The sequence below is a fragment of the Euprymna scolopes genome, chromosome 46 (assembly GCF_053919585.1).
Source record: "Euprymna scolopes isolate OS-2025 chromosome 46, ASM5391958v1, whole genome shotgun sequence".
In the NCBI taxonomy this organism is placed as follows: Eukaryota; Metazoa; Mollusca; class Cephalopoda; order Sepiida; family Sepiolidae; genus Euprymna; species Euprymna scolopes.
This window is the reverse complement of record NC_136527.1, coordinates 128,406,768-128,420,697: the sequence shown is the minus strand read 5'-3', so window position 1 is coordinate 128,420,697 and position 13,930 is coordinate 128,406,768. Positions and strand designations below refer to the sequence as shown.

At 27.2% G+C, this 13,930-nt stretch overlaps 2 protein-coding genes across 3 annotated transcripts in view; one reads left to right on the top strand and one right to left on the bottom strand.

Annotated features, from left to right (window-relative positions):
- The window catches only part of LOC145271258 (beta-lactamase domain-containing protein 2-like), a 376,845-nt gene that overhangs the window by 131,421 nt on the left and 231,494 nt on the right, over nucleotides 1-13,930 (top strand). The window lies entirely within an intron of this gene.
- The window catches only part of LOC145271259 (beta-lactamase domain-containing protein 2-like), a 158,579-nt gene continuing 150,482 nt past the window's right edge, over nucleotides 5,834-13,930 (bottom strand). The window contains exon 8 of the mRNA XM_080126820.1: nucleotides 5,834-6,047. Within this exon, the coding sequence (XP_079982946.1) occupies nucleotides 5,853-6,047 (195 nt within the window). The 3' untranslated portion in view covers nucleotides 5,834-5,852. The remainder of the gene's footprint in view (nucleotides 6,048-13,930) is intronic.

Here is a 13,930-nt window from a genome sequence, read left to right as displayed (position 1 = left end):
AGACAGTAAACGACCAAGTTCTCTCCAATTCTCTCTCCTCTGATCTTGATCACGTTGTACAATGGGGAAAAGAGTGGCTGGTTACTTTTAATGCATCTAAAACCAAGCTTCTATCTTTACATCATCAACGTTCTGATCCCCATCTGGCATCAATTAAAATGAATGGCTCTCGTCTTGGGGAGGCCTCAAGTTTTGACAGGCTTCTGGGCTTGACCTTTACTCCTGATCTTAAATGGAATACGTACATCAAATCTGTTGCCAAGGCCGCTGGAAAAATGGTCGGATCCTTCTATCGATTTAGTAGATATCTCACTGCTGATGCAATTCTCTATCTATATAAGAGCCAGATACGTCCAAGGATGGAATACTGTTGTCACATCTGGGCAGGACCTGCTAGAAAAGACTTGTCCTGCCTTGGTGGGGTTCAAAATAGACTTTGTGGCCTGGTGGGAGATGTCCTTTTCTCTTCGCTGCAACCTCTATCTCACAGAAGAGATGTTGAGAGTTTGTCTCTGCTTTATCGCTATTTTCATGGAAAGTGTTCGACTGAGCTCCAATCTATGGTCCACCCTCGCCAAACTTTCACAAGAAACACTAGACTAGCTGAAAACATTATCAATAATTTCCCCCACTCTTTATCTGTGCCTAAACCTAAACATAGATTCCATGATCAAAGCTTCTTTCTTAGAACTGCACGCCTGTGGAATTGTTTTCCGTTTTCCTGCTTTCCAGCTTTCTATAATATGGTTGTCTTCAAGTCTAACGTGAACAAGTTTCTGATGAGCCGTTCCACTTAAGTTAACAAATTTACCGAACTTCCATTACTATCGATTACTATATTGTCCTTTTGACTACTCTACACTCTTTCACCCTTATCCTTCAGTGGCCTATCGGCCTTGATAAGTGGTGACGCCTATGTTAAAAAAAAAGAAGTTATCTCAGCCAGATGTAAAAGCTCGATAAAGCCAAATAGGAGATAGAGCTTATAATACGAGCAAACAGTTAATAAAACATGTTAAAAAAAATCTTTGAAATGAGTTAAAAACATATTTAATCTGAAAAGGAAACATTTGATAAGTGGATAGTCCTTAATCCACGGAGTTTCGAAGAAATACTTTCCTTCTCATCAGAGGTTAGGAATTAGCAAAATGCGAGATCGGATTTTGCATGGAAAAATATTTGATGAAACAACAAGTAAGTCAAAGATCTTACTTGAAAAAGAAAAAAAAGTGAAGCAGAGGGAATATGGTGAAGAAAAAGGTTATTACACATGAATGGATAGTCTGGTGGAAGATAAATAATCCAGTGACGATAAAATCCAAATATATAACTTCAAGAAAGTTTATTGAATTTCCATTTGCACAAGTAAAATCAAAGGAAATCCCGTAATTGGAAGATGGTCCATAATAATCCAAAGGCAGAAATCCATTTTATAATATATATATATATATATATATATATATATATATATATATATATATATATATATATGAAATAAAATGGAGGTAGAAGGACCTGGATACTCAACGTTTCGCCCGATTTATGTGGGCTTCTTCAAGAGGGATGGTCATTGACGAGAGAGTCGGAGGATTGGGGCTATATATAATGATGGGGGAGAGCAGCGTGTTTTCCTTATGTAAATTAGATGTCATATATACATGTATATACATTTTATGAGAGAAGAACTAATTAGAGTAAACTAGTGTAGTGGATTACGTCTAAAAGATAAAATATCGTAGAGATTAAAAATTGTGTTTGAAAATATAGCGGTGATAGATTAAATAAATAAAATGACACGAGATTACGAAAGAATCTTTTTTTTTTTTTTTTTTTTTTTTTAAATTAGAAATAATTGAATTGGGATAAAATAGCGCAGTAACTTAAAAGATGGTATCTAAAAATAAGAATAGGAGGTGATAAAATGGAGTCTAAAAATAGATAATGATAAAATACAGTAAATAAGTAAAATAAAAATAAAATTAAGTGAAATTACGAATTTTTTTTTTTTTTTTTTTTTTTTTCGCGTTTAACCGGTGTCTAGGTTGTTTTCTTTGATAATTATTTTCGACAGAAAGGGAGCAACGTGGAAAAAACCTTTTCTTTGCTTAATTATTTTGCTGGAATGGGAGATTATAGCTGACTCAATTAAACGTCGTGTGGATCTGTTATGTATGTGTTTAAGGAAAGTTGCTTTGTTAAAATCAAAATGGTGGTCGTTTTCCATGATGTGACAAAATATGGCGTTGAGTGTATTGTTGTTTTTTACATCTCTTTTGTGTTCATATATTCTTTTATTTAAATTACGTTGAGTTTCTCCTACGTATATTTTTCCACAATCAAGGCAGGGTATGGAATATATTCCGGCTTTGGTGTTAATGTTGGTGTTAGTTATAATTTTACGTGTTAGATCCCTAATTGTTAAAGAGTTTAGTTTTGTTATTTGAATGCCTGTCTTATTTAGGTTCTTATATATTGTGTTGTTGTTTTTATTAGTTGGTAATGTTAATTGTCTGTTGTGTATCTGGCTATTTAAGGAATGGTCTCGGTTTCGGTCATGGTAAATTTTTAGTGCTTTTCTTTTTGTATTTGCCAAAAAATGTTGAGGGTATTGCAAGTTCATGAATGTACGTTCGATATACTCAAATTCTTCCACGATGTATTCTTCACTACATATTCTCAGGGCCCTAAGAAAAAATCCTATTAGAATACCTCTTTTTACTTTATCATCGTGATGAGAGTAAAAGTGTATGTAATCATTTTTATTCGTGACTTTCCGATGGACTTTAAAACTTAGATGATCATTGTTATTTATGATGTTGATGTCCAGAAAAGGTATGGAGTTGTTATTTTCTCTTTCATACGTATAATTAATAGTGGGTTCAATCTTGTTTAGTTTATCAGTGATATTCTCTATTTTGGAAGATATAGGGAGAAAAATTAAAATATCATCAATATATCTATAGTAGGAGGTACCCTTGAGCAATTTATATTTCATGGGTCCGGTTTCGATGAATTCTAAAAATAGACATGCCAAAACCCCACTTAGAGGGTTACCCATGGGCAGTCCAAATTTTTGTTTATAGCAGAGTCCATCGAATGTGAAATATGTCATGTCAATGCATATACTTATAATTTTAATTATATTATCTATCGGCAAAGGTAATTTAATTTTTATTTTATTTAAGTGTTTTGAAAGAAGGTTGAGACATTTCTTGGTAGGGATATTGGTGTATAAAGATTCTATATCGAGACTATTCATGGTTTTATTTTTCATATCTATGTTTTTTATCTTATTAAGAAGGTCGCCAGAGTTTCTTATATGGGAATTGCTAATTGTGCCCAATAATGGCGTTAGGAGTTTTGTGATCGCTCTTGCTATCTTATGGGTGGCACTGCCAATGCCAGAGATGATTGGGCGTATTGGATTATTATTTTTATGTGTTTTGGGTAAACCATATAAGGTCGGGATTTTAGGATGGTATTCTATATAGGTAGTCCATATTTTATCATTATGTATTAATTTCTTGTAAGATTTGTTAAATTTGTCAATTTCTTTATGTATTATTTCGGAGGTAGTTTTTTCATATGTGTGTTTATCTTGTAATAGTTGGAGTATTTTATTTTTGTATTCAGTTGTTTCCATTATTACAATCCCCCCACCTTTGTCAGCAGGCGAGACGATAATATTATGGTCGTTAGCCATGTGTGATAATGCATTTATGTATCGTTTTGGTAGGGTAATATCCCTGGTTTGGGCGGTGGTTGTGGATATTATACCCTGGATGAAACCTTTCATAAAGTCGGTATCTTCGTGTTTATAGTTTCGAGTGATTGTGTTGGTTGTTATCTTTGGATAGATTCCCGTTGCAAATTTTAAACCAAGGCTGAGGGCTTCTGTCTCGGTGTTTGATAGTGGCCGGTTTGTAAGATTTTGTATGAGTTTTGGTCGTCCAATAGAACCCCATTTGCTGTTGGAGATTATATTGGATAGTTTTTTGTTAAGTTTTCTGTTGTGGGTAGAGTTGAAAGATATAATCCGTCGTTTAATTTTAGAGGTTGTATTCCTAGAAATAGAGTGGTTCATGTGTAGATCGTCTGCTAGTGATTTGGCAATAGTTCGTAAATAAGTTGCTTTGTTTCTAAGAGTTTGTGCTGATGTGCTTAGATACTGCTCAATGTGTTCAGGGAAAATATGGTGGGAGGATTGGAAGATCTTATTGGTACATTTGGGAATGACCTTCTCGTCAATGCATCGTTGTAAGAAAGAACTCCTGTTTGTGTTGGAGTGAGCTGCGATCAGTGTGTTAGTATATTTATATATTTATAAACCACTCTATTTCTAGGAATACAACCTCTAAAATTAAACGACGGATTATATCTTTTAACTCTACCCACAACAGAAAACTTAACAAAAAACTATTCCGTCTGCCTGCTTCCCATCTGACTACAACTTGGATGTCTTCAAGTCCAATGTTAACAAATTCCTAATGAACCGCCCCCTTAAGTAAACACATCATCAAATCTCCACACTAAAGTAATGTACTTGCAATAACCCTTCTTCCTGAGTGGCTTCCGGGCCTTGATAAGTGGTGACCACTGTGTAAAAAAAAAAAGATAAAATGGTAATAACAAAATAAAACTCATATTTTCTCTCCAATAGTATTGAGCACTCTCTTCAGGTTTTTACTCATTACCAGTTTTACCATATATATATATATTTTTTCACAAAACGATCGTACAGATAATTGATTTTGTTGTTGTTCCTTCTTCTGAAACGGATTTTTAATTTAATTATAATTTGATTTTCAAATTTTAAATTATCAATCACATTACTTAATATTGAATTAGCTCTAGGATATTTACCTATCGAGCTTATTATATATCTAAATTACAACGAGCACTTTTTCTTTCCTGTATTTTAATTAAACTAGTAATTTCACTGTTACATTAAAATACACTCAGCTCTTTAGACTATTGTTCTAATCTCCTTTAAATTATATATATATATATATATATATATATATATATATATATATAAAATGAACTCATTTTTTCTCGTCGGATTTTGACCTTAATAGGATTAAAAATCAAGATATTTCATGCAAATATAATATTCACAAACGGCAGAACAATATCTGAGTTGTGTTATAGGCTTATTATTTCTCAAATTCCTCGATAATCTTAGATTTCTATACTTTTTCTGCTGAGAAGTCACGGCCAAAATCGGTTAAGATCAATGGAAGTGGTAAAATATTTTCTCGCTAATAAATTCCTCCTCCCCCTGCCACCACTTAACACCGTTTGGGGATCGTTCACAAGGAACAGTTGAGAAGAAACACCGGTTTGGCTTTGTAGTTCTTTCATGTGAAGTTATTTAAAATCACTAAACTAAGCTGCAGTGCTCTGTGGCGTAGTGGTTAGCATGCTGGACAATTCACATTATATTTTCACGTTCACGCCGACCTACCGTAGTCGTTTTTTTTTTCCTAAACAACTGGAATGGACTTTTCTTGGTGGCCGAACTGTTAACGTTGCAGATGTTTTTTTTCACACTTTATTTTCCTACTTTTACTTATGACTCCGGGTTTTATCCTTCCTACTTACCTACCATAACATTTTTTTAACCCCCCCCCCGTCCCGGAAACAAACACTCGGGCAACGCCAGGTACCCCCGCTAGTATATATATATATATCAAAGAATGCAAGAACACTATAACAATGCAAGAAACAATAAAAAATTCAAAATTCAACTGAAATGTCTAAGATAACCAGGTGGAAATCTTTGATATTTTCGAGAATATCATCACTTTTTCAAAAAGAAAAAAAAACAAGATTGGAATTATTATTTTCGTTTATTGTACAGAATTCTCATTGTCTTTTAGGGTTTTCAAACACTCGTAGAATGTGTCGCGTAATGCAGCATATCTCGGGCCATGAAGTGGAAGTGAAGTGAGGTTGTTTGTCAGATAGGCGATGCCAACTTGGTTCTGAAGATCTCCGCCACCAAATTGGCCTCCGAAACCGGTATGACCAAATATCTTGCTGCCCTGCAAAAAAACAAAATCATATAAAAAAGTTTTGTTTGAGGAAAGAAGGTTCATAAGAGTAGTAGTAGATGCGTTATTTTCATGGCAAGTGCTCGACTGAGCACCAATCTATGGTCCCCCCTCGCCTAACTTTCACAAGAAACACTAGACTAGCAGAAAACACTATCAATAATTTCCCCCACTCTTTATCTGATAAAGCCAAACTCTTTGTCAAGAACTTTGCAGCTAATTCTACCTTTTGCGATCAAGGCCGCCAACCCCCAATATTTCCTCCTATATAATAAGACAACACACTATGTGATATACGTATATCTGTACGTGATGTTGCCAAGCTAATCAAAAACCTTGATTCCAGTAAAGCAACTGGCCCGGACGGTATTCCAATTATAGTACTCAAAAAACTTCAACCTGAACTTGCGCCCATACTTACAAAACTATTTAAACGTTGTCTTAAGGAGAATAGTTTCCCATCTCCCTGGAAAATTTCATCAGTATGCCCTGTATTTAAGAATTCAGGTGATCGCTCATCCCCCTCTCAGTACAGGCCAATAAGTCTCCTGCGCGTCATGAGTAAGTTGATGGAATTTGTGTTAAATACTGAAGTAATCAACCATCTCAGCAAAAATAACCTTCTTAGTGACACACAATATGGTTTCCGTTCTGCTAGATCTACAGCAGATGTGCTTACAGTTATATCTCATAGGATTAGCGAATTTCTCGACAAAGGCAACCTTTCTAGGGCAATTGCTCTTGACATATCAAAAGTCTCTCTCCTCTGATCTTGAGCAAGTGGTACAATGGGGAAAGAGGTGGCTGGTTACTTTTAATGCATCTAAAACCAAGCTTTTATCTTTACATCATCAACGTTCTGATCCCCATCTGGCATCAATTAAAATGAATGGCTCTCGTCTTGGGGAGGCCTCATGTTTTGACAAGCTTCTGGGCCTGACCTTTACTCCTGATCTGAAATGGAACACATACATCAAATCCGTTTCCAAGGCCGCTGGAAAAATGGTCGGATCATTGTATCGATCCAGTAGATATCTCACTGCTGATGCAATTTTCTATCTATATAAGAGCCAGGTACGTCCAAGGATGGAATACTGTTGCCACATCTGGGCAGGAGCTGCTAGAAAGGACTTATCCTGCCTTGATAGAGTTCAAAATAGACTTTGTAGTCTCGTAGGAGATGTCTGTTTCTCTTCCCTGCAACTTCTATCTCACAGAAGAGATGTTGTGAGTCTGTCTCTGATTTATCGTCATTTTCATGGCAAGTGCTCGACTGAGCTCCAATCTATGGTCCCCCCCCTCACCAAATTTTCACAAGAAACACTCGTCTAGCAGAAAACACTATCAATAATTTTCCCCACTCTTTATCTGTGCCTAAACTTAAACGTAGACTCCATGAACAAAGTTTCTTTCTTAGAACTGCACGCCTGTGGAATTGTCTTTCCTGCTTTCCAGCTGACTACAATATGGTTGTCTTCAAGTCTAACGTAAACAAGTTTTTGATGAGCCGTTCCATACAAGTTAACAAATTTACCAAATTTCCATTACTAACGATTACTATATTGTCCAATTGTCTTCTGTACACTCTTTAACCCTTATTCTCGAGTGGCCTCCTGGCCTTGATAAGAGGTTATGCCTATGCAAAAAAAAAGTGTGCTTTTTTACGTTTTCTTATTTTTTCTGCGGATTATCACTGATAACAGACTTAACTTTCATATTAACAGATTAAAATCTTTTTTAATAATCTTATTTAATGACTTTTAGACGTGGGGGATCATTTTTAAATTAAAACCTTCTATTAAATTGGTACCCTACTTTGCGGTCATTCTTCCCTATGAATAATTTCATCAATAAATTAATTTAGTTTGAATTATTACAGTTTTTTTTTACAGGGGGGTGGGTGCAAAGAAGACTGCCACTTGATTGGATTGTTGTGACGTAATCCTTCATTGGGGAGCTTTAGATCCCCCCAGAGGCCCGAGGAGGACCGTAATTTTAACGATGCAATTTTATAAATAAAACGAAATATTGAATATTATTAGAAAACAGAATATTTTTTTATTAAATGATTTTTAGTTAAATACAGTTTTTTTTTAAAATGATTTTTTTATTTACTGCAATGTAATTTTTATAAATAAAGGAATTTAAAAGTTTAGATTTTTTTTTATTAAATTACTTCCGTGTAATTTTATAAAAAATGAAATAATAATAATAATAGAAAACAAAATATATTTTTATTAAATGATTTTTAATTAAATACAGGAATTAAAAAAAGATTTTTAGTTAATCACTTCTGTGGAATTTTATTTATAAAAAAATGAAATATTGAAATTGACAATATTAGAAAACAGAATATTTTTGTATTAAGTAATTTTTTATTAAATACAGGAATTTAAAACAGGATATTTAGCAGTTTAGATTATTTTTAATTCAATACAGGAATTAAAAAAAAAATGATTTCTAGCTGTTTAGATTATTTTTAATTAAATACAGGAATTTAAAAAAAAAGATTTCTAGCAGTTTAGATTATTTTTAATTAAATACAGGAATTTAAAAAAATGATTTTTAGCTGTTTAGATTATTTTTAATTAAATACAGGAATTTTAAAAAATGATTTCTAACAGTTTAAATTATTTTTAATTAAATACAGGAATTTAAAAAAATGATTTCAAGCAGTTTAAATTATTTTTAATTAAATACAGGAATTTAAAAAAATGATTTCTAACAGTTTAAATTATTTTTAATTAAATACAGGAATTTAAACAAATGATTTCTAGCTGTGTAGATTATTTTTAATTAAATACAGGAATTTAAAAAAAAATGATTTCTAGCAGTTTAGATTATTTTTAATTAAATACAGGAATTTAAAAAAATGATTTTTAGCTGTTTAGATTATTTTTAATTAAATACAGGAATTTAAAAAAATGATTTCTAACAGTTTAAATTATTTTTAATTAAATACAGGAATTTAAAAAAATGATTTCTAGCAGTTTAAATTATTTTTAATTAAATACAGGAATTTAAAAAAATGATTTCTAACAGTTTAAATTATTTTTAATTAAATACAGGAATTTAAAAAAATGATTTTTAGCTGTTTAGATTATTTTTAATTAAATACAGGAATTTTAAAAAATGATTTCTAGCTGTTTAGATTATTTTTAATTAAATACAGGAATTTAAAAAAATCATTTTTAGCAGTTTAAATTATTTTTAATTAAATACAGGAATTTAAAAAAATGATTTCTAGCAGTTTAGATTATTTTTAATAATATACAGGCATTTAAAAAAATGATTTTTAGCAGTTTAAATTATTTTAATTAAATACAGGAATTTAAAAAAATGATTTCTAGCAGTTTAAATTATTTTACATTAAATACAGGAATTTAAAAAAATGATTTTTAGCTGTGTAAATTATTTTTAATTAAATACAGGAATTTAAAAAATGATTTCTAGCAGTTTAGATTTATTTTTAATTAAATACAGGAATTAAAAAAAAATGATTTTTAGCTGTTTAGATTATTTTTAATAAAATACAGGAATTTAAAAAAATTGAATTTTAGCTGTTTAGATTATTTTTAATTAAATACATGAATTCAAAAAAATGATTTTTAGCGGTTTAGATTATTTTTGATTAAATACAGGAATTTAAAAAAATTATTTTTAGCTGTTTAGATTATTTTTAATTAAATACAGGAATTTAAAAAAATGATTTCTAGCAGTTTAGATTTATTTTTAATTAAATACAGGAATTAAAAAAATGATTTTTAGCTGTGTAGATTATATTTAATTAAATACAGGAATTTAAAAAAATGATTTTTAGCTGTTTAGATTATTTTTAATTAAATACAGGAATTTAAAAAAAATAATTTTTAGCTGTTTAGATTATTTTTAATTAAATACAGGAATTTAAAAAAATGATTTTTAGCTGTTTAGATTATTTTTAATTAAATACAGGAATTTAAAAAAATGATTTTTAGCTGTTTAGATTATTTTTAATTACATACAGGAATTTAAAAAAATGATTTTTAGCTGTGTAGATTATTTTTAATTAAATACAGGAATTTAAAAAAATGATTTTTAGCAGTTTAGATTATTTTTAATTAAATACAGGAATTTAAAAAAAATGATTTTTAGCTGTTTAAATTATTTTTTAATTAAATACAGGAATTTAAAAAAATGATTTTTAGCTGTTTAGATTATTTTTAATAAAATACAGGAATTTAAAAAAATTGAATTTTAGCTGTTTAGATTATTTTTAATTAAATACATGAATTCAAAAAAATGATTTTTAGCGGTTTAGATTATTTTTGATTAAATACAGGAATTTAAAAAAATTATTTTTAGCTGTTTAGATTATTTTTAATTAAATACAGGAATTTAAAAAAATGATTTCTAGCAGTTTAGATTTATTTTTAATTAAATACAGGAATTAAAAAAATGATTTTTAGCTGTGTATATTATATTTAATTAAATACAGGAATTTAAAAAAATGATTTTTAGCTGTTTAGATTATTTTTAATTAAATACAGGAATTTAAAAAAAATAATTTTTAGCTGTTTAGATTATTTTTAATTAAATACAGGAATTTAAAAAAATGATTTTTAGCTGTTTAGATTATTTTTAATTAAATACAGGCATTTAAAAAAATGATTTTTAGCTGTTTAGATTATTTTTAATTACATACAGGAATTTAAAAAAATGATTTTTAGCTGTGTAGATTATTTTTAATTAAATACAGGAATTTAAAAAAATGATTTTTAGCAGTTTAGATTATTTTTAATTAAATACAGGAATTTAAAAAAAATGATTTTTAGCTGTTTAAATTATTTTTTAATTAAATACAGGAATTTAAAAAAATGATTTTTAGCTGTGTAAATTATTTTTAATTCAATACAGGAATTTAAAATAATGATTTCTAGCAGTTTAGATTATTTTTAATTAAATACAGGAATTTAAAAAATGATTTCTAGCAGTTTAGATGATTTTTAATTAAATACAGGAATTTAAAAAACCTGATTTCTAGCAGTTTAGATTATTTTTAATTAAATACAGGAATTTAAAAAAAATGATTTCTAGCAGTTTAGATTATTTTTAATTAAATACAGGAATTAAAAAAAAAACGATTTCTAGCTGTGTAAATTATTTTTAATTAAATACAGGAATTTAAAAAAATGATTTTTAGCTGTTTAGATTATTTTTAATTAAATACAGGAATTTAAAAAAATGATTTCTAACAGTTTTGATTATTTTTAATTAAATACAGGAATTTAAAAAAATGATTTCTAACAGTTTAAATTATTTTTAATTAAATACAGGAATTTAAAAAAAATGATCTTTAGCTGTTTAGATTATTTTTAATTAAATACAGGAATTTTAAAAAATGATTTTTAGCTGTTTAGATTATTTTTAATTAAATACCGGAATTTAAAAAATGATTTTTAGCAGTTTAAATTATTTTTAATTAAATACAGGAATTTAAACAAATGATTTCTAGCAGTTTAGATTATTTTTAATTATATACAGGAATTTAAAAAATGATTTTTAGCTCTTTAGATTATTTTTAATTAAATACAGGAATTTAAAAAAATGATTTTTAGCTGTGTAGATTATTTTTAATTAAATACAGGAATTTAAAAAAATGATTTCTAGCAGTTTAGATTTATTTTTAATTAAATACAGGAATTAAAAAAAATGATTTTTAGCTGTTTAGATTATTTTTAATTAAATACAGGGATTTAAAAAAATGATTTTTAGCTGTTTAGATTATTTTTAATTAAATACAGGAATTTAAAAAAAATCATTTTTAGCTGTTTAGATTATTTTTAATTAAATACAGGAATTTAAAAAAATGATTTTTAGCTGTTTAGATTATTTTTAATTAAATACAGGAATTTAAAAAATGATTTCTAGCAGTTTAGATTATTTTTAATTAAATACAGGAATTTAAAACAATGATTTCTAGCAGTTTAGATTATTTTTAATTAAATACAGGAATTTAAAAAAAATGATTTTTAGCGGTTTAGATAATTGTTAATTAAATACAGGAATTTAAAAAATGATTTCTAGCAGTTTAGATTATTTTTAATTAAATACAGGAATTTAAAAAAATGATTTTTAGCTGTTTAGATTATTTTTGATTAAATACAGGAATTTAAAAAAATCATTTTTAGCTGTTTAGATTATTTTTAATTAAATACATGGATTTAAAAAAATTATTTTTAGCTGTTTATATTATTTTTAATTAAATACAGGAATTTAAAAAAATGATTTCTAGCAGTTTAGATTATTTTTAATTAAATACAGGAATTTAAAAAAATGATTTTTAGCTGTTTAGATTATGTTTAATTAAATACAGGAATTTAAAAAAATGATTTTAGCAGTTTAAATTATTTTTAATTAAATACAGGAATTTAAACAAATGGTTTCTAGCAGTTTAAATAGTTTTTATTAAATACAGGAATTTAAAAAATGATTCCTAGCAGTTTAAATTATTTTAAATTAAATACAGGAATTTAAAAATGATTTTTAGCAGTTTAAATTATTTTTAATTAAATACAGGAATTTAAAAACATGATTTTTAGCAGTTTTAATTATTTTTAATTAAATACATGAATTTAAAAAATGATTTCTAGCAGTTTAGATTATTTTTAATTAAATACAGGAATTTAAAAAATGATTTTTAGCTGTGTAGATTATTTTTAATTAAATACAGGTATCTAAAAAAAATCAATTTTAGCTGTTTAGATTATTTTTAATTAAATAAAGGAATTTAAAAAAATGATTTTTAGCGGTTTAGATTATTTTTAATTAAATACAGGAATTTAAAAAAATTATTTCTAGCAGTTTAAATTATTTTTAATTAAATACAGGAATTTAAAAAAATGATTTTTAGCTGTTTAGATTATTTTTAATTAAATACAGGAATTTAAAAAAATGATTTTTAGCTGTTTAGATTATTTTTAATTAAATAGACCATTAAAAAAATGTATTTTAGCAGTTTGAATTATTTTTAATTAAATACAGGAATTTAAAAAAATGATTTCTAGCAGTTTAAATAATTTTTAATTAAATACAGGAATTTAAAAAATGATTCCTAGCAGTTTCAATTATTTTTAATTAAATACAGGTATTTAAAAAAAATCAATTTTAGCTGTTTAGATTATTTTTAATTAAATACAGGAATTTAAAAAAATGATTTTTAGCTGTTTAGATTATTTTTAATTAAATACAGGAATTTTTAAAAATTATTTTTAGCTGTTTAGATTAGTTTTAATTAAATACAGGAATTTAAAAAAATGATTTTTAGCTGTTTAGATTATTTTTAATTATATACAGGAATTTAAAAAAATTATTTCTAGCAGTTTAAATTATTTTTAATTAAATACAGGAATTTAAAAAAATGATTTCTAGCAGTTTAAATTATTTTTAATTGAATACAGGAATTTAAAAAATTGGTTTCTAGCAGTTTAGATTATTTTTACTTTAATACATGAATTTAAAAATAATGATTTCTAGCTGTGTAAATTATTTTTAATTAAATACAGGAATTTAAAAAATGGTTTTTGCAGTTTAGATTATTTTTAATTAAATACAGGAATTTAAAAAAATGATTTCTAGCAGTTTAGATTATTTTTAATTAAATACAGGAATTTAAAAACATCATTTTTAGCTGTTTAGATTATTTTTAATTAAATACAGGAATTTTAAAAAATGATTTTTAGCTGTTTAGATTATTTTTAATTAAATACAGGCATTAAAAAAAATGATTTTGAGCAGTTTAAATTATTTTTAATTAAATACAGGAATTTAAACAAATGATTTCTAGCAGTTTAAATAATTTTTAATTAAATACAGGAATTTAAAAAATGATTCCT